Source organism: Pleurodeles waltl, chromosome 7 (genome assembly GCF_031143425.1).
Source record: "Pleurodeles waltl isolate 20211129_DDA chromosome 7, aPleWal1.hap1.20221129, whole genome shotgun sequence".
Classification (NCBI taxonomy): domain Eukaryota; kingdom Metazoa; phylum Chordata; class Amphibia; order Caudata; family Salamandridae; genus Pleurodeles; species Pleurodeles waltl.
The window spans coordinates 1334994123-1335016161 of record NC_090446.1 but is presented as its reverse complement, the minus strand read 5'-3'; the positions used below and the strand labels follow the sequence as shown (position 1 = coordinate 1335016161).

The window sequence follows — 22039 nt, the reverse complement described above, 5'->3', positions numbered from 1 at the left end:
ATGGCTGGCGCTGCGCGTCCGCGCCGTTGGCGCGCCAGAGGCACGCCAGAGGCAAGCCCGTCTGTGCCCGTCCGCGCCTGGACCGCGCCCAGCGCCACCCCCCCTGGTCCTCGCGCCCCCCGCATCCGCTACTCGGCCAACGAACTCCGCGCTTTCAACCCCGGCTCCTCCACGGAGTGCTTCCTGGCGTCCCCGAAGCACACTAAAGGACCTTTTTCCTGCCGACCCTGCAATTTCTCCTGCATCAGAACGACAAAACCAACAACTAAAACTCTCAACCCCAACCACCTGAACTGCATCCTCATCAACACCCGCTCCGCACGAAAACACGCCATCGAGCTCTGGGATTTGCTCGACTCCACTGCACCCGACGTGGCCTTCCTGACCGAAACCTGGTGGAACGACTCCTCGGCTCCGGACATCGCCATCGCCATACGGATGGTTATAAAATCACCAGAAGAGACCGAACCAACGGAATCGGCGGCGGAATAGCCATCGCTCACAAAGCTACCCTCAAAATCCACACCCACACTGACGACACCCTCAAGACAGCCGAACACCTCCACTTCCAGATCCACACGGACCCCAACACGACCCTCAGAGGAACCCTCATATACCGCCCTCCAGGACCAAGAGCCCCCTTCAGCGACACCATCGCCGACCTCGCAAGCACCCACGCCCTCGCTTCCCCGGATTACATCCTCCTGGGAGACCTAAACTACCATCTGGAAAATAACAACGACACCAACACCGCAGCACTGACCTCCAACCTCCTCAACCTCGGACTCCGCCAGCTGGTCAACACTCCCACCCACATCGCCGGACACACCCTCGACCCCCTCTTCACCTCAAGCAACCACATCTCTTTCAGCCACACCTCCGAACTCCACTGGACCGACCATCACTGCGTCCATTTCTCCTATAAGAAAATTACCAAGCAGCATCTCATCCATCTACCCCCCTACCGCCGCTGGAGCAAAGTCACCCAAGACCAACTGACCAGCACCCTCGTCAAAAACCCTCCACCCGACGCAGCCGACCCGAACACAGCTGCCATCAACCTCCATCAATGGATCCTCGAATGCGCTAACACCTTAGCCCCTCTCAAGAAACCCACCGCCAACCAAGGAAAGAAAAAAACAGCCTGGTTCACAGACGAACTGACCACCTCCAAAAGCCTTTGCCAGAAGCTCAAAAAGAAATGGATCCTAGAACGCACACCCGACAACCTCGCCTCCCTCAAAGACGCAAACCGTAACACCACCAACGGATCCGCGTCGCCAAGCGCGCCCACTTCACCGAACGCATCAACAACAACGCCCACGACTGCAAAGAACTCTTCGGCATCGTGAAAGAACTCTCAAATCCAAAAGCCAACGCCAACGACATCCCGCCCTCCCAGAAACTCTGCGACGACCTCTCCACCTTCTACCACCAGAAAATCGTGACCATCCACAACAGCTTCAACACCGGCCCACCGCCAGACCCCACCCCCGACGTCTCCACCCGCGACTGCCGCCTCAGCGCCTGGTCCCACGTGGATGACGCAGAAACCACAACAACCATGAACACCATCCACTCAGGCTCCCCCACGGACCCATGCCCTCATCATGTTTTCAACTCAGCCAACGCCACCATCGCCCCCAAACTCCGCAAGATCATCAACCTCTCATTCACCTCCGCCACCTTCCCGGACAGCTGGAAACACGCAGAAATCCAACCCCTCCTCAAGAAACCCAAGGCCGACCCCAACGATCTCAAAAACTTCCGCCCGATCTCTCTCCTCCCTTTTCCAGCAAAAGTCATCGAGAAGATCGTCAACACACAACTCACCCACTTCCTCGAAGACAACTCCATCCTGGACCCCTCACAATCCGGTTTCAGACGAAACCACAGCACGGAGACTGCTCTCCTCGCCGCCACAGATGACATCAGACATCAAATGGACAACGGCGAAACCTCGGCCCTCATCCTCCTCGACCTATCAGCCGCTTTCGACACAGTCTGCCACCGCACCCTACTGACCCGCCTCCAGGAAGCCGGCATCCAAGACAAAGCCCTCCACTGGATCTCATCCTTTCTCTGCGACAGAACTCAGAGAGTCCGACTCTCCCCCTTTCGCTCCAAAGCCAGCAACCTCATCTGCGGCGTCCCCCAAGGATCCTCCCTCAGCCCCACATTGTTCAACGTCTACATGGCCCCCCTCGCTAAACTGGCCCGCCAGCATCACCTCAGCATCATCTCCTACGCCGACGACACCCAGCTCGTCCTCTCCCTGACCAAAGACCCACTCACCGCCAAAACAAACCTCCACGAGGGACTAAAATCCATCGCCGAATGGATGAACAACAGTCGCCTGAAACTCAACTCCGACAAGACGGAAATCCTCATCCTTGTGCGCTCTCCCTCGGCCTGGAACGACTCTTGGTGGCCCGCCAACCTCGGACCCCCACCCACCCCTGCCAGCCACGCAAGAAACCTCGGCTTCATCCTGGACCCGGCCCTCACCATGTCCAAACAGGTCAGCACCGTCTCCTCCTCCTGTTTCAACACCCTCCGCATGCTCCGCAGAATCTTCAAGTGGATTCCAACAGAGTCCAGAAAGATGGTGACCCAAGCCCTCGTCAGCAGCAGACTGGACTACGACAACGCACTCTACACAGGCATCCCAACCAAAGACATCAAACGACTCCAGCGCATCCAAAATGCTTCCGCCCGACTGATCCTCAACATACCCCGCCGATGCCACATCTCCCCTCGCCTGAGGGAACTCCACTGGCTCCCGGTGGAGAAGAGGATCACCTTTAAACTCCTCATTCACGCTCACAAGGCACTGCACAACACCGGACCTTCCTACCTCAACTCCAGACTAAACTTCTACGCTCCCACACGTCAACTTCGATCCGCCAACCTCGCCCTCGCCGTCGTCGCCCGAATCCAGCGCAAGACCTGCGGCGGCAGATCCTTCTCCTTCCTCGCCGCCCAGACCTGGAACTCTCTCCCCACATCTCTACGCCAGACCCAGGACCCCCTCGCCTTCAGGAGACTCCTCAAGACCTGGCTCTTCGACCGCTAACTGCAGCGCACCCCCCCCCCCCCAGCGTCTCGAAACCCTGACGGGTACATAGCGCGCTTTATAAATATCGTGATTGATTGATGGAGATTGTGTTGTAGTGAATTTTGATAATCCTCATACTGCTGTTTCTGTTGTCTAGCCTAGGTGATTCCTTGCTGTGCTCAGGCATAGTGACACTTTTACGATCCTCAGTTGGAACACTGCAGGCCTTGCTAACAAAATAAGTATTGTATTGTATATTCTCTTACACAGTTTTAAAATGGTGTGCCACCAAGAAACATGGGACATTGACTCCAATTTTTTATTTTGATGGTTATCTTTCTGTTAGACCTGTCATTCTTAGGGTGGTCTTCCACCAAAGGTTTTGCCTGTTTTGTCTCTTTTTGTTGATCAGTTTTGTTGGCCTTAGCACTCTGGACACAGTGCTAAAGTGCATGTGCTCACTTCCCTAAAACATGGTAACATTTACATATCCACAATTGGCATATTTATTTATAAGTCCCTAGAAAAGTTCACTATTTGTGCCAGGGGGTTGTAAGTTAAATACTACTGGTGGGCCTGCAGCACTGAATGTACCACTCACTTAAGTGACCCTTTAAACGTGTCTCAGGCCTGCCACTGCAGAGCTTGTGTGTGCAATTTGACTACCATGTCGCCATGGCATTTACAACCCCATGCCAAGCCTTAGACTCCCCTTTTATTACACAAAGCCCCCCCTAAGGTAGGCCCTAGGCAGCCCATAGGGCAGGGTGCTATGTACTTAAAAGGCAGGACATATACTTTTACGTTTTACATGTTCTGGTAGTAAGAACTCTCAAATTTGTTTTTCATTACTGTAAGGCCTACCCTTCTCACAGGAAAACATTGGGGATTCCTTATTATACATTTAATTAAGTGTGATTCCTAATTGAGGAGAAGTGGACCTATCATGTTTAGTACCTATGGAATTGTAATGATAAATCCACTTTAGTAGTAAAGTCAGATTTACTGTTACAATTTTGAAAATGCAATTTTTAGAAAGTTGGCATTTTCTTGGTCTTAGCCCTGTCTCCAATACACGCTTGGGCTGAGGTGACAGCTGGTTTCCTGCATTCCCTAAAGATAGCCTCACAACAAAACGAAGGGTAGGTGTGACTGAGTGGCCATTTGCATGTTGATAGGCCATCCTGGCCAGGATGGGAGGGAAGAGCTGACACTGAAAGCTGAATAGGAAGTGTCCTGCTCACACACAAGGGATTGCTTAACCCTCTGTAGTGAGTCTGGAGTAAGGGCAGGAAGGGAGGACCTCTGGACACTTTAGACTCCTCTTACAGGCATACCCAATTCAAAGGCAGAACTGCACATAAGAACTGGACATTTGACCCTACCAAATGAGTATACTTCCGGACCTGTGGAGACCTGTGCAAGGAAGAAGGACTGCTGTGCTACAAGGACTGCCATTCTGGACAGCTGCTCTGGAAGAACTACTTTTCTGCTGTGCTGCCATGTGGCCCTCTGCCCTGCTGAGGAAAATTTGGACCCATCTCATTTGAACCCAGAGTGACTCCAAGGGCTTGCTCCTCTTCTTCTGAAGTCTCAGGGACCCAAACATCTTCCAACACAACCTGCAACAGTACCTGGACTTTGCTTACTGCAAGTCTTATCCTGCTAAGTGGTGCCAATCCAATTGTGGGCCATTGGAATTGCTGCAACTACCAAAATCCACTCATTACCATCATTGCGCCTGTCAGAACCATCGCAGCTCCTTTGACACCGCGGCATCACCGCTTCAGGAAACTTCCCATCACTGGCTGTGAGGTTTGATGAAGATGAATCGCCTACACCTAAGGGTTTCAGCAGTGACGCATCCCGACTGTGCAGTTTGGAACCAACGCATCTCCTACATCGCCAGGATCGACAACTGGTCGACTCAGCTGCTCCTCGCATCCTCCCTGGACGCAACCCTGAAACAAGGTTCCAATTTAAGCTGGTCAAGGCTGATCCTGTATCTGATCTGCACTCCATCACAGTCAGCCTATATGTTCTAAGCACTTTAGTTGCAGATGATCTTTAAAAAATAATATCTCAACTTCTACTTATTGGATTTTTGTTGTTTTTGGTCATCTTTTGTTAATTAAATTAAGCTCAATTTCTCTAACCAGGTGTGGTTTCTTTTTGTGTGGTGTTTTCACTGTTTTAGGTGTTTCACAAATACTTTACACATTGCCTCCTAGGTTAAGCCTGCCTGCTCCATGCCAAGCTACCAGAGGGTGAGCACAGGTTAATCTATGGTGTGTAACTGATTTACCCTAACTGGGATTGTAGTCCCTACTTGGACAGGGTCCATACCTCTGCCAATTACAGACCACATTTCTAACCCTTTCCTTTCTTGTCCCAGCTATCCCTTCATCTCATGGGAGGGCAAGAGGTAGTCTTCTTATTCTGGTTTATCTAAATTTTGTTTCTAAAACTAAAGTGATACATACCGGTTTACCCAATTTAGCTGCACTCATGTTGACATTTTACAATTTTTCCCATTTACTTTTAATAAGCCTTTACAATACTTTTTCCCCAGTCTGGAAGCCCTGATCAAAGCTTGGCCCTTAAAAGTTTTTTGTCAATGTGCCTAAATCCGTCTTAGCAAATAGGTTTGCCATCTTAGCCAGCATTTTTTAATTTGCAAGGGTGCTTTATCTAGCATCACTATATGGATCATTCTGCCCTTGAGGCTATGCACTTCTCACACACTTCCAAGGGGAATCTTATGGATTTGATTATTGCTGAGTTTAACTTAGTTTCTATCTCTTCTTCTACCATTCAGATTCAATATGAAGGGATTGTACCTACTTTTGTTGGTAGAGGTGCTGCCACCATAGCTGATTGTTTTTGTTTCCTCGTTTATGGCTCATTTGCTATTAGATTTTGAGGCGGCCTAGTGTCGTTTGATTGACTATTACCCCTTAGCAGTGTCCTTTATTTGGAATGCCAATAAAGGTTCCCCTGTGTGCTTTGTTATGGATGATGTCGGTCTTTAATCTTGGGGTCAGCGCCTTAGATGGAAGATAGTCCTTCCTGATGTTTTCCCTTCTGATCTGTTCAAAGCATGTCAACCTGAGTTAGGTTTGTGTTTGAATATTAATTCCCCTGACACTGTTACTTTGAGGTCATTCTCCACCATTAGTGACTAAATTAAATCCCTATTGGCCAGTATTTCTACATCTACAGGCTCTATGCCCTTCAAATGGTTTGATGCCAACCGTTCAAGGGCTGTGTCTTTCTGGAGGCAGTGACGGCTACTTGTAGAGATTGTTTGTAGGATGCTTTTTGTTGGACTTCTTCTAAGAGAATTTTAAAGGAGTGCAAAAATTCTTATGCAAGGTGGCATGGGAAGAGTTGCTTTGTGCCAGCAGTTAGCGGGATAGCTAAAAAATGTTGGGAAAGTATTAATAATCCTATCCTGAAACCTGTGTTTGAACTTGCTTGCTTTCCATAATTCCGCCTGACCTCTGAGTTAGACATTTTGAGAGCATACCTTACAGAGTCTGGTTCTTCCAATTTGACTGTTAATTTTTCTTATGAGGAGGTTTACAATGGTAAATAAGCAAATTCCTTGAATAAGGCCCCCAGCCATGATAGAGTCCCTTATTGAAGTCTTTAAATCTAACAGCGCTTTGGATCCCTCTTATTACATTATGCTAAACAGTCATAACAAAGTTGTGGTCTACTCCGGTGACAGTGACAGTTTTTAAAAAGAGAAACTGTGACCACCCTAAATGTTATCATCCCATTTCTTTGATCTGTTCTGTGGTCAAGGTTATTGGGCAGATAGTTTTGAATAGGTTAGAGAATTGGGTGTTTGAACATAATGGCTTATCTGATATTAAATACAACTTTCAGCCTGGTTTAGCTACGGTTAATCAATATCTCAATCTTTACCTTATTTTTAATAAATACACAATGGCCAAGCAAGGAGCTTTACACCTGGCTTTTATAGACTACAGTACCACATTCAACAGCATTGATAGGGAGAATATGGGACATAATGTTACATCTTGGTGTGGAAACAATTTAGCTTTAAGCTTGCATGATCTTCATTTTAGCATGTGCGTTTCTGTTCGATGTGGGTGCCTGGGGGAATGCACAGAGCATTTTAAATTGAACAGGGGTCTTTGCCAAGGCTGTAGTCTGGCTCTTCCACCCTACACTACACATCGGCATCTCAAGCTCAAAAAACTTCCGACGAAGAGCCCCCACGAGGGGCCCATTAGGCACTGCAGTGCCAGACTATTGAGAAGCTGCCCGATGATGAAGCATGACACCCACCTGGGTGTGTGAGGATTCTTGCTTCTGAGCAGTCAGATACGCTGATCTGTGTCTCATTTCCCCATGCCTAGATTATCTTTTCTTTCCCCACAGCCTTGGAACTGCATGCCAATTACATTACTAGGCTTTTGGGCACCTGGACTTTTCCGGCATGTGGTTCATTGTAGGTATTTCTTTGTTTTGATGGCAGTGTGTCTAATGTGTTGTCACTGTTTCTCTTTAAAGCAATACAATTTGTTTATTACAAAAAATATATATATATCAAATAATGGATAATAAAATAATGGAGTGAGGGAATGTGCACCCCTGATATCCATACTGCATTCATAGCTGCCAAGTAGCCCCATATCATGTGTTTCGTTTACAAAAACAAAGATTTGATGGCCTATGTCTGGGGAGGAATGGAGTGTGTAAAATAAAAAAAAACTATAATCAGAAACACAGTCTCGAGTAATTGCCCATTGCGAATATTAATTTAAGCATCCCACCCATCATAATTCTTTGTTGCCCCTTGTCGTGTGACACGATAAGCCAGAGCGTGGCTACTCAGCAAAATTACACAGATAGCCATTCTGAACCAGAGTCGGACCAGGCTTCTGCCTTGGTACAAAGTGCCAAAGCACAGCTAAACCACGAAAGGACTTGTGGATAAATGAAAAACAATCCTCAAGTAAAAATGTGATGAAAATATTTCAAATGTAAAATGTCTTTAATACTTGTGTTTTTGAAGTTGACACTTAACTAACATGAACCAATTTAGGGAATATGGGATTTGAGCCTGGTTACAGCCATCTCTCGCTCTCACCCTCTGTTGGTCCAGGGCTTAGGATTGAACAGTTTAAAAAATATATATATCACACGATATATAAATATAAAACGTCAATATGTTTTACTTGAAAAAAAAGTACGAAGTTAAGCATAAGGGAAAACACAAAACTAAATTCTCACTGCCTTTCCATGCCTTAAAACAGTAAATGGAGGTGAATCAGTACTTTCAAAGCTATTACATTATTTAGCAAACCAGAAACACAGGAATCCTACCAAAATTGGTGTCCAATTACAGGTCACCAGTATGAAAAGTGAACTGTAGCTCAATCTGGCAAGCAGACAAATAGTACAAAAACACCTTTTATTGTTCAGCTCTTTTGCGTTTTGTAATTAATTTAAAATAAATTTAAAAAACTACACTGGGAAGAGGAAAACACAGAGTATGGGATGTTGGACTATCTTCTATTTCGGCACCCAGGTCCTCTTGGATCGAGGGCAAAGGCAGAGGTCAGACATTCAGCTGAAGCCTTCTTTGCTTGCCCAGCAAGCCAAAGAAGGCTTGCACCAGAAGCCTGGCTCTGGCTTAGCTCAAGGTCCTATTGGAATCTCAAGGTAATAATGAGCTGAACCTGCAAGTGGCTTCTGGCTGCCACACTACCTCTACCCAGAATATGACATTATGGTCGCAGACTTTGGAACTGGCGAACCAGGTTCGAGTCTCGGCGGCGGCACTGCATACTGAGATGCTGGGAAATGACTCAATCTCCACGTACCCTTAAAAAACCTGAACGTAATCTGGTGTAATGTAAGTGGTGTTTACGTAAGGCTCTCTAATACCTCTGGGTAGAGTTTGTGCTATATTAAAACTGCAACAAAGTGCACAGAGGTAAAAACAAAGGGCTTACATAAAATGGAAACACAAATAGATATCCATTAAATGGTTGATGTGTACAAGGCGAAACCAAAAAACCTGGATAAATCTGGGCTTGCCCCTTAAACTGTGGGACCCAAGGCAAATATTTCATGTAAAGCTTTCAACTGTCAAAACACTTTTTTTAAATAATGAAAAGGCGTTGTTGAAAAAACAAGGGGACCCAAAATTATAGGAAGGGAACTGGGGTATAAGTATTTTGTCAAAAACAGTGATCACTTACCGAGTCAAATACTTTTACAGTACACACAGATACAATGAAAACTATGTGAAAGTGTAAAAAATATAGTTTATTGTGCATATAGCAATTTCAAGGATAAAATTCAAAAAGTAAAAGTTAAATAAAAGGAAAAATAAGGGTGAATGGGGCAACTTCCAGAAATGCTTGCGAGTTGTTACAATAGATATGGGATCAGATGTATCCACTAATACGTAGTTATGCTTATACTCAGGTGGAAAGCAAGACATATTACGTACAATACAACTGTTGGTCACAAATAATAAACACAAGGAAATGTCGTGTTTCTGTGTCAAAAAAGCAAAGCAACACTTCTTATCCAAAGGAACCAATCTTCAATACACAATACTTGGAAGTGCAATTATTCATCAATTAATTGTTTGGCGCAGGCAATAGACATCAACACAAGGAATGTAGTATTTGTTTTGCCACGGAAACAGGACATTTCCTCTTTTTGTAAACTTCCTCTTTTTGGAAACGTTCAGATTTTGGTGTAAAAACATGAAAATGTGCACATTATTCCCCAAAAACTTGCAATTGGGCTGTTTGTCACATATAATAAATTCGGATGAAGTGTGATACAAATCACATCAATTACTGGGTCGTTTGTTACGAGGGCCTAAGTGTCAGGTTTTATTGAGTGCAATTTATCAGGCCCTTCAAGGTACAACTGAAAGATAAAAGGATACAAACATGAATTTCATGGGGGGGAGCAAGACTGTCTTTACTACAGGGTGTTCAACACGCCACCCCCCAATCTCACAAGGCCTCTGCCCTACCACCGAGGATGCAAACCTCGTCTCTGCATCCTCCAGCCCCCCAACACTGTAAGCAGGAACTCCGCCCTCTACAAAGGATTCAAACCTTCACCCAACACCCTCAAGGCCTCTACCCTACCACAGCGGGCTCAAACCTCTAGCCGGCACTCTCCGGGCGCCTACCACTGTAAGTCAGGATCTCTGCCTCAACTACTAGAGGTCTCTTCTACAGGATGTTCAACATCCATCTCTCACTGTCAAGGCCTCTTCTCTATCAAAGCGGGTTTAACCCTCGAACCTGCACCCCAGCTCTCACTCTCCAGGGGCCCTCTACGCTGGGAATCAACGCCCCTCATCCTCCAGGGCTTCCTCTCACAGGGGTTCAGACCACCTTCATCCAGGGGTTACGTCTCCCACCTCCAAACAAGCCCCGTGCCTGAAGCGCACGTTGCACTGCCGCAGCTCGGTCTGCAGGCGCTCGAAGATCGCCCGACCTCCCCCGACCCCGGTCAGCATTCTCGCCATCCCCAAGGCCGCAAGCGCGGACAGGACTCAGACAGTCGCAGTATAAGCCTCGCATACAAGGGAGGGCAGGAGTGCGCCGAGGGCTTTTCCTGGGAGTCATCGGAGCTAGAGAGCCGTGGTGGTACCCAATGAGAAAGCCTCGCACAGAAGCAGTCACGGGTACTGTAGAGCAAATGCCTGTCACCGGGGCCACCTTCTAACCGTCTGCGACTCTGCACATCCCCTACGGATGCTTAGCAGGGATGAAGGCCCACTGCAGCTTCCGACAGCCCTCCAACCCATGACAATAAGGAAACATTGCAGGGCGCTTGTAAACCCAAGCATAATGACAAAATACCTAGTACGCATGCGTACATTGATACGCATGCGCACACGACAAATTAGCGGAGAGCTCCAACCCACGAAACACCTGGTTGGTAGTTATGTGACCCGGAAGTGTTAATATCAGGGACCACAACATCCGTTAAAAAATCAGCCACGGACAGCACACGTGAGAATCAATTTATGTAAGGTCAGTGTAAGTAGCAGGCAGCTTTTAGGAAGTAATTTATGTTAAATAGTGGTGATGTGTGTAAAAGTTACATTTTATTCCCTTTAAACCCTCTGTGTGTAAGTGCTCTCAGCTATAGCATCCTGCAGACTACGAGTGTTACCAAATTGTTGTCTTCCTTCTACGTTTTAGGTTTTAAAGTTCTTTTCATCTAGCCCAGTGGTCTTCAGACTGGGTGGTGGACTCCCATGGGTGAAGGCGGGGGGGCTTCACTGACCAAGGATGTAAGGTTGTGGCCAAAAGAAGCATCATGCTAATTACAGTGCTTCGATCAGAATAGTATGTTTGGCAATCATGTATTCGATTGCATTTTTAAAAGTTTTTTTTTAAAAAGTGGGGAACTGAACTTAACTGCAGTATTCAAATATATATAGACATATGTAAAAAAAAATCCAATTTAGTAGAATAATTGTGAAAACTTCTGGGAGCGGAAACTCTATGATTTTATTTTGTTTTTTACAATGACGATGTGGCATTACAACGTTGGAAGACCACTGCCCTAGATGGTATGAATGCGTAATGGCCTGGTACATCTGGTTAATGGAAAAGTCTTCAACGCTGGCACTGAGAGTTTTGAACAGATGCATAATTGAGGCTGGAAACGTAAGAAGTCTCGATATTAACATGGCACTGAAAACAAATTTTTATGATAAAAAATAACTATGCCCATAACAGTCAGAGTACGTGGGGTGTGATTACCTTGCAGCAGCAGGTGAAGATGTCTAGTAAAACATGACATAATAAAATGCTGGGAGTGTTTAATTTTTTTGAAACACTATGCTAAAAGAAAACAACATTACCTCTACGCCCCGATTCGTCTACAACCCAGTCATTACCTATGAGGAAAGAGACACAATCAATAAAAAGATAAAGCAGTGCAGAAACCAAGCTGAAAACATGGAGCCTTGTATGTTTTCAGTAGTTGGCTGGTGCGCTTGAGGAGGGCTCGACACCGGAAAAGGCATGACGTTTGCATGCCTTTCACTAATGAAAGCAAGCAGATTCTAAAAGGCAAGCCCACAAACCAATTAAAGTGACAGGTGTGGTTAAAAGTCCAAAGAGTGATTACAACAGGGACGAAGCGCTTTTGCACTCAACCCTAAAAATTGCCCACCAGCTGACCTTTGCCTCAGGCCCCTTGGGCAATGACGATTGCCCGCCCTGCTAATCCGACGCTGATTGGATGACTTGTTATTGTTTAAGAAGATCGACAAGCTGGCACACTGAAGAGGGTATGTGTTCAGCTTTCCATGCAGGCGCCTTGACTGAGCAAACGTTCTCTATCTGATTCTAGTGCATAGGCTATGGAAAGGGGGCATGGCCATGTTCTCAGGAAGTACTGCACAATCTTATTAGTGGAGTAGCATTCCTGGATGGTGAAGGACATTCTGTTACTTTCAACAGCGTTGGGTGGCAGTCTGTGAGTACGTATTACAATCTTTTTTTTTTTATTCGGTTAGTTAATTTCTGGAGCATACAGGATTTGAAGGCCACATTATGGTCTCTTCTTGTAGTTTTTGAATACAGTGGGTAAACATTGGACATTTAAAGCAAATTATTTTGGAGACATTGGGTTTACTAAAGAAGAAGAAAATCAGTTTTTCTGAAGCAGCTCAGGAAAGCATTTATTCAGACCTCTCAGGACAGATGATTCATCTCTGTCTCCCTCTGAACGCAAAGGGACATATGTATCTAGAGAGCTGCTTCTTGAGTTATTGGCTAACATTAAAGGACATTTGGTGCTTCCATCTGAGGAACCAGTAGGTTCTTCATCAGAACCTATTTTACAACAGTTCAAGAAACCACATAGTCTTAATATTTGTTGGATGTTGTGCTAAATGAGTGGAACGACCTAGCTAGAAAGAATCTCCCTAGGTTCATGGCAAAAATTATTTGGATAGTATTTACGACAAGTTGCCAGATTCTGTACATTCTAATTTAGTTGTCACCAGTGTGGTAGGGAGACCTTCTATGGAAAGAGAGAACATTCTGAGAGTACCTGCTGACAAAAAAATGGATGCAGCATTAAAAAATGTTTACTCTATAGTGCATTTGGCCCTTCATTCTGCAATTTATGGGGCTCATACGGCCCAGTCATTGTTGTCAGATTTTAAAGAATTATTTAGAGGCATGCAGGATGGAATTCAGTGTCATAATTTGCTGGACTAGATAGAGAAGGAAGTGGAGGTGCTGTCGGAAATCTCATTTGGTGCAGTTGGAGTGCTGTAATTTGCATCTGGGGCTTTGGTGGCAGCCTGAAAGAACTTAGGGCCAGATGTATCATTATTACTAATAGCGATTACCAAATTGTGAACTTTTTGTGAATTGCAATTAAGTAATCACTATTGGAATGTATGAAACTCCAGTAGTTTCATATAGCGATTCGCAAGGGCTCGTAAATGGACCTACCCCATTAATATTCATGAGGAAGGTTGCAATTTACGAGCCATTGCGAATGGCTACAATCACAGGGATGGTGGCCTGCTGGACTCAGCAGACCACCATGTCTGTGATTGCTTTTAAATAAAGCAATCTTTTGTTTTTCTTTTTTTCATTTTTTTAAATGTAACCCGTTTTCCTTAAAGGAAAACGGGATGCTTTTAAAAAAGAAAAGTGAAAAGTTTTCTTTTCAATTGTTAAGAGTAGGCAGTGGTCCGTTGGACCACTAACTTCTCTTAAAAAATGTTTTCGCATGCATTCACAAAGAGGAAGGGGTCCCTTGGGGTCCCCTTCCCCTTTGCAAATGGGTTACCACCAATTTGAAATTGGTGGTAACTTCGATTGTTTTGTGACTGCATTCATGGTCACAAAACAACTATACATACCTCTGCAATTCAGTATTAGAAAGGGACGTCCCTTCCTAATACTGAATCAGTATGTAGTCACAAATCCAATTTGCGATTCGGTAACAAGTTACTGAATCACATATTGGATTTGATACATACCAAAATTCATTTTTGCGATGGCAAACAGCTTATTGGGCCGTTTGCCATCGCAAAAATGTTTTGATACATCTGGTCCCTGGTTTGAATAATTGGAATACTGACATGATGCAGACTTCTGCAGTTTTGCATATGCCTTATCAGGGCTCCTGTCGTTTTGGGGTAGAGTTAGAAGACAGGCTTAATCAAATCTGTAAGTAAAGGAAACATTTGTATTCATACCTTAAGCCTAAATTTAAATTTCTGTTGAAGAGTAAATCATTTAGACAACCACCCTGAAGACAACTGAGCTTAGAGAGAGGTCCTAAATTTCAGGGCAGAATTTTCCTTCCAAATATCAGAACAACCAGGAGTCTTCAAGTCAAAATCAGTGTTCCTGATTATGCTCTGTTGCTGGAAGTAAATGGGCTCAGTTTAGCGTTTGGTGGCAAGATCCATTACTTCCTGTACATGCAGAAAAAAAAACCCACCACAGATCTATGGGTGTTAAACATCCACAGGGATTACAAGATAGAGTTCAGAACACCTCCACACCCATCAGGTATCATTTGTACCCCATAGCCAAGTGCTCTGGAAAAAAAGAAATCCTTGTTAGAGGGAATTCAATCTCTACTTAACGAAAATGGCAAGTGTTCGAATGTTTAAATCAGACAAAGGCCTAGAAGTCTATATGATTGTTTTTCTGGTGCCAAAAATGACAGGACGATTTGGATAGTGATAGACCTCAAAACATTGAACACGTTTGTGTTGAAGCTTCCTTTCAAAATGGAGACTGTGCAGACAATCATTCCATTGATAAATAAAGATTTCCTCTTAGCAAACTTCGATTTCATGGATGCATACCTGCACATGCCCTTACTGAAGTCTCATCAGATGTATCTGAGGTTTGCGTTAAAGTGTGACAATGGCCATACAGAGTCCTGAAGTTTGGTCTACGATCTTCGTCAAGGGTGTTCACCAAAGTAGTGGCTCCTATTGTGGCATGTCTTCATTTTCATGGAATTTCTATTTTTCCTTGCTTGGACGATTGGTTGGCTCAGGCACCATCAAAACAGATGTTGCATCAACATATATTGGAGACCATAACTTTTCTAAACCAGCATGGGTTATTGCTCAGTATACTGAAATGTCAGTTATAGCCTACGAAGTAACTTGTATTCATAGGGGGCACTATTGAGTGCTTGCCAAGACAGAGTTTTTCCCACAGGAAAGGATTCTTCACATTCAGAATTTGGTAACCTCCTTTCTGTCGCTGGAGAAAGCTTCACTGTCCAAATGGATGAAGCTGCAAGGTCTCATGACAGCAGCGTATTCACTGTTCCTTGGGTGAGGCTTCATGAAAGACCAGTGTTGTGGCATCTCCTCTGGTGTGGAGTCTACAGACAAAGAAAATGTAGCAGCAAGTGTCCACTCACATCAGATATCAGGAAGGAGCCTCAGTGGTGATTAGACACACTGATGCATCCAGAATGAACTCCCGCCCCTCTCCCCCCCTTCCCCAGGTTTTGACTGCAGATGCTAGTGCCTTGGAATGAGCTGCAACTCTGGGTTCTCACTCAGTTCAAGCAAAATAGAGCTGGGTGGAAGACTCAAGGTCTTCAAATTGGAGGGAGTTCGCAGCAGTGGAAAGGCCTTTGTCATTTTGGGTCTCAGCTTCCCCTATGAAATACGTTGATAAGATCAAAATAAAATGATGACTATAGCCTATATCAACCACCAAAGCAGCACTCATCCTCTTGTCCTCAACAGAATTGCATGCTCTGTAGCATCTTGGTCCGAGAAGCACTTTCTGTCGATTGCAGCAAGGCACATCGAGGGTCTGCACTATATAGATAAGGACCACTTGAGTCAGAGTTTTCCATCTACACAGAACCTGATGTTGTTCAAGAGAACATTTAGAGGGATTTTTAGAAGATTCAGAACCTTGTATCTGGATCTGTTTGCTTCCAGGACATATTCTTTTCTCCCAAGGTTTTGCTCAAGATATCCAGAACACGGGGCATGGAGAGTTGATGCATTCTCCCTGAAGTTGCCGAAAAAGCTTCTGTTTACCTTTCCTCCATTCCTGCTGATTCACAAATTATTATTGAGAATGTAGCGGGAGAAGGCTCAAGTTGTTGTAGTTCTCCCATTTTGACCTGGGAGAATTTAGTTCCCTCTTCTCAGGCAGCTGGCCTGTGGGTTCTTCCGCATTGGCCCACCCACCCCACCGAGGTCATACAGTCCTCAACTTCCTGTGCGTCTCACCCTGTCAGTCTGGAGGGTGGGCGGTTAGGTCTGGCAAAGCACAGTTTACCACCAAAAATTATGGATCTGGTTTAAGCGTCAGGGAGCTCCCCTACCCCTAAATCCTATTCTAGACATTGGAGCACATTTGACACTTGGTGGTGCTCACACAGTCTGTCTTCTTTGTCATGTTCTGCTTCAGACATTCTTCAGTTTCACCTAGAGGGTTTTGGGAATAATTTATCCTTGGCTACTATTAGGGTTCAATGGACAGCTATCAAACCATTTTATTAAAGGGAGTGAAACCTCTTGTCTGTAGAATTTACAAGAATTTTCCTATGTCTGGTCCTCTTTCTTGTCCTTCTGTACCACCATTGGGTCTGCCAGTGGTCTTAAAAGCTTCACAAAATCCTCCTTTTGAGTACTTAAACACAGTAGAACTTCAGTTTCTCATCCATAAATTTTTCTTTTTGGTGTTGATCACATCTGTCCTCTAGATGCTCTAGTCTTAAAGTCGGATTGTTCGTTCCTCTGTAGAGTCTCTTCTAAGTTTCATTCCTCGCAAGAACTAATTCTTCTAGTCTTCTTTCCTTTTCCTTCTTCTGATGAAGAACACATGTTGAATTGTTTGGCTGTCAATAGAGGACTGTCAATTTATATTACGAGTTCTAAGGAGTTCAGGAAATCAGACTCTCTGCTTGTGAATTTTAGCCTTGCTGGTCAAGGTGTGAACGCTTCCAGAATTACATTTAGCCATTGGATAGAGGAGATAATTATTTTGGCTTTTTCCAATACGAACCAAGTGCCTCCTGTTGGTGTAAAGGGGCGGTCAACAAGAGGCATTGTTGCTTCATGAACATGGCATTTGAGCACACGTTTGCGACGCATCACAGACTACAGATTGGTCAAAACTTGCAAAATAATTTTTGTAGGGGGTTTTTACAGACAGTTGATTCCTAGGAACTTTCACAGTTTTTTGTACAATAAATCACTGAGGTGTTGCAATAAACGTCATGTGTACTCTACCTTGTGTTGGGAATCACCAAAGGCTTTGTGCTTTGGTATACCTCATACGTAATGACTGGGTCAAGAACAAAGGAGGACATAGAGGTAATGCTCTGATTCCTTACTGGTAATCTCTTTACTCTCAGTCCCCTCATCCATGACCCAGAAAGGTGTGTCGCAGTACCTGGGAAGGCAGTCATGGGTAAAGAAGGCCAACAACCAAGATGAGTGGAGCACATTGAAGAACTGCTGAACCAACCCGTGCTGCAGTCTCTAGACATACAGCCAGCTGACATGGACTTGCCAATTGACTGCAGCAGAACAATCAAGTAAGGAATAGGGGCGCACCATCAACCGTCTGAGCAATGGGAGGATAATATTCCTGCAGAGGCACTGAAGGCAGACATTGGAAAATCAGGCAAAATACTTTACCCCATGTTTGGCGGGATCAGGGAAGAGAAAAAGGTGCCGTCAGACTGGAAGAAGGGATATCTCATAAAGAACCCCTAGTAAGGTAACATGAGTTACTGCCGCAAACTACAGAGGGATAATATTTCTGTCAGTCCCAGGCAAAGTGTTCAGCAGAGTCATCCAAATAGAATGAAGGAACAAGTCGATGCTCATTTGATAGTCCGCAAGCTGGCTTCCACAAAGATAGATCCTGCACAGAGCAGTTTGAAACACTGCGCATCATCATTGAGCAGTCAATGGAATGGAACTCCCCCTCTGTCAGCTTCACCTATGCATGTTGTCAGCTTTGAAGGAGGCCTGGTGGTTCTTTCGTAATACTACAGAATTCCCATACTCCCATCGTTGAGAGGCACCCTACTTTATATTTGCAATATTTCTATAACCTCTTCCTTGTGTTCGGCTTAAACCAAATTTACATGTATGTTTAATTTTATAGCAGCACTGAAAGTGTTACAGAGTTATTTCACTATGATGACTGTACCAACTGAAAGTTTGGCATTTTGAAAATTCACTCTTCCTAATACTATTCGAATTGTCCTTTGTATTGTAACTCTTTCCGAGCTATTTGAACTTCTGGCTTTGTAAATGCAAAGGTGTATATATTAAGAGCTCTTCAGTATTGTTTATCAGCACTCAGAGATTCTGGCCCCAAGTTCTGCTGGGGTTTCCTTGGCTGTTTTATATGTTCTACGACTTTGATATTTTTGACAAAGTCTAAATTTCCCCACTCTGGTGAGAGAACATTTTAAAAAGTTGTGGCCAAACTATGGAACTCTCTTCTTCACCCTTTAAAAACCAGGAAGACATGCATTAAGTTTTGGAGACTGATAAAAATCTGATATTTACTCAGTTCAATCATATTCTTTGTCTTCTCTAGTTGGATGTGATGTTTTATCCTGGATTGTCAAGAATTCTAGGTGTATGTGATGCTAAATAAATCCATAAATACATAACAATTGTTAATTTTTATTCCCAGACAGCTATGATCCGTATTTCTGTGCTGGATGGGAAGGCTCTTGTTTGGAATGCCGACGATGCCAGAGACATCCGAGAACGCCATGGCCTGGCTGGCAATTTAGTAGGCTCTCTAGCCCGAAAGCCACGGCAGAATGTGAGACTGGGGCTTCCCTTACAACTGCTTCCAGAAGAGGCCAGGCTCCTGGCAGAAATTGGGGCAGGAACCTTGGTGAATTGGACATCTCCCGGAGAGTCAGACTCGGCGGAGTCAACAAAGGTAATAACACCCACTTTTGAGGGCAGAGCAAGCAAGCGTTGCATCCTAAAATTTTAAGGTGGGGCAAAATTGTACATAACCCTAGTTCTGTTTATATTAGGCCAGTTGCTGTTACACGTACACTGAAAATGAGTTCTTGGCACATGGGGCCTTTGGAAGGAGAGTCTGAACAGAGGGTCAATTGGAAAGAGAAATCTGGGGATGATGGCGAGTTAGAAATCAGAGGAGTGAGGAAAACGCGGGCCCAAGAGGAAGTACAAAACTAGGAATGATTAAGAAATCGTGGACTTCCAGCAGATGGGTTAGCCCCTTAGGTGTGGAAAGTGTGCTGTATCATTACATTTACGCCAAAGTTACAAAGTGACATAGTTGTAGATGCTTAGGAATTATTTATACTACACTGGTGCCATTGGTCATAATTGCACACTGTAAAGTGAATTATGCCTAGGCACAGTCCTGAGAAGTAGACTCTGAAATCCGAGGGTAAGGTTGGAAGAGATATCAAGGGGTTGAGGAGACAGCCAACATAATCAGGGCTTGATAGGAATTTAAGTCAGTTAGGAAAGGATAGTGAAAGGGCTGCTGGGTACCAGGGCCAATCAGATAATATTGAAACAATTCACTCACAGTCATTTTACCTTCTGTGCCTCATTCCAATACGAGATGAATATTGGAAGAGTTGGTATTTGTGCGATACTGAAAGGTGTATGCCTTATTAACATGATTTCTCAGACCTTGAGTAGGACAGAAATATAAGGGCTGACATCTGAAAAGGGGTGGATAGAAGGTACATAGAGATAGCAGGGCATACATCTGCCTTTATTGCTTAAAGAATGACAGATACAGAGAGTGCAGAATTATTAGGCAAATGAGTATTTTGACCACATCATCCTCTTTATGCATGTTGTCTTACTCCAAGCTGTATAGGCTCGAAAGCCTACTACCAATTAAGTAGTAATGAGAAGGGGTGTGGTCTAATGACATCAACACCCTATATCAGGTGTGCATAATTATTAGGCAACTTCCTTTCCTTTGGCAAAATGGGTCAAAAGAAGGACTTGACAGGCTCAGAAAAGTCAAAAATAGTGAGATATCTTGCAGAGGGATGCAGCACTCTTAAAATTGCAAAGCTTCTGAAGCGTGATCATCGAACAATCAAGCGTTTCATTCAAAATAGTCAACAGGGTCGCAAGAAGCGTGTGGAAAAACCAAGGCGCAAAATAACTGCCCATGAACTGAGAAAAGTCAAGCGTGCAGCTGCCACGATGCCACTTGCCACCAGTTTGGCCATATTTCAGAGCTGCAACATCACTGGAGTGCCCAAAAGCACAAGGTGTGCAATACTCAGAGACATGGCCAAGGTAAGAAAGGCTGAAAGACGACCACCACTGAACAAGACACACAAGCTGAAACGTCAAGACTGGGCCAAGAAATATCTCAAGACTGATTTTTCTAAGGTTTTATGGACTGATGAAATGAGAGTGAGTCTTGATGGGCCAGATGGATGGGCCCATGGCTGGATTGGTAAAGGGCAGAGAGCTCCAGTCCGACTCAGACGCCAGCAAGGTGGAGGTGGAGTACTGGTTTGGGCTGGTATCAGCAAAGATGAGCTTGTGGGGCCTTTTCGGGTTGAGGATGGAGTCAAGCTCAACTCCCAGTCCTACTGCCAGTTCCTGGAAGACACCTTCTTCAAGCAGTGGTACAGGAAGAAGTCTGCATCCTTCAAGAAAAACATGATTTTCATGCAGGACAATGCTCCATCACACGCGTCCAAGTACTCCACAGCGTGGCTGGCAAGAAAGGGTACAAAAGAAGGAAATCTAATGACATGGCCTCCTTGTTCACCTGATCTGAACCCCATTGAGAACCTGTGGTCCATCATCAAATGTGAGATTTACAAGGAGGGAAAACGGTACACCTCTCTGAACAGTGTCTGGGAGGCTGTGGTTGCTGCTGCACGCAATGTTGATGGTGAACAGATCAAAACACTGACAGAATCCATGGATGGCAGGCTTTTGAGTGTCCTTGCAAAGAAAGGTGGCTATATTGGTCACTGATTTGTTTTTGTTTTGTTTTTGAATGTCAGAAATGTATATTTGTGAATGTTGAGATGTTATATTGGTTTCACTGGTAATAATAAATAATTGAAATGGGTATATATTTTTTTTTGTTAAGTTGCCTAATAATTATGCACAGTAATAGTCACCTGCACACACAGATATCCCCCTAACATAGCTAAAACTAAAAACAAACTAAAAACTACTTCCAAAAATATTCAGCTTTGATATTAATGAGTTTTTTGGGTTCATTGAGAACATGGTTGTTGTTCAATTATAAAATTAATCCTCAAAAATACAACTTGCCTAATAATTCTGCACTCCCTGTATACTAAGGGGCGAGTGAGATACCCCCCTCCCAGACTCCTCATGGTCAGGCCTCTGCATTCTCCCTTCTCTTCAATTGCTACATCCATTCTCTTTATTCTATTTAGGACTCATTGTTTTTTCTATGAATAATGTTCCCCCTTTCAATCTCTTTTTTTTGTCTGAATGGAATCTAAAAGGTCACACCTCAGTTTTTCCTAAAAATAGGTACTCCAACTGCTCTAAAGGCAAACATCAGTCTCTAGGCTCTCTTTAATGTGAATACCATCTTTTAACTCCCCTTCAAATTGAATGGTCTTTCTTTAAATCAGTCAATCAATCAGGATTTGTACAATGCTGCAAATCACCCATGAAGGTCTCAAAGTGCTGGACTTGCTAGCTGCTTCAGAGTGCTCTGTTCATTTGAACAGCCATGCCTTGAGTCCTTTTTCGAATTCCCAGAGCTAAGCAGCTTTCATGAGTTGCAGGAAAAGGTTATTCCAGGCTTTGTCTGCCAGGTGAGAGAAGGAGCATCCTCCCCTGTTGGAACGGCAGACTTAGTGTGGGGGTGTTTGGTGTTGGGGGCAGTTGCGAGGAAAAGGGAGGTAGATCTCAGGTGTCTGGTCAGTTGGTGGAAGATCATTCGTTTG

General features: G+C 44.5%; 1 protein-coding gene across 3 annotated transcripts in view; it reads left to right on the top strand.

Moving 5' to 3' along the window:
• Positions 1-10990: 10990 nt before the first annotated feature.
• The window catches only part of TSEN34 (tRNA splicing endonuclease subunit 34), a 120185-nt gene continuing 109136 nt past the window's right edge, over positions 10991-22039 (top strand). Inside the window, exons 1-2 of one of the 3 annotated variants that reach the window (XM_069200681.1) lie at positions 10991-11109; positions 18769-19026. In XM_069200681.1, coding sequence (XP_069056782.1) covers positions 18775-19026 — 252 coding nt within the window. In that variant the 5' untranslated portion in view covers positions 10991-11109; positions 18769-18774. The remainder of the gene's footprint in view (positions 11110-18768; positions 19027-22039) is intronic. The other 2 variants (XM_069200682.1, XM_069200683.1) reach the window with 2 other exon arrangements.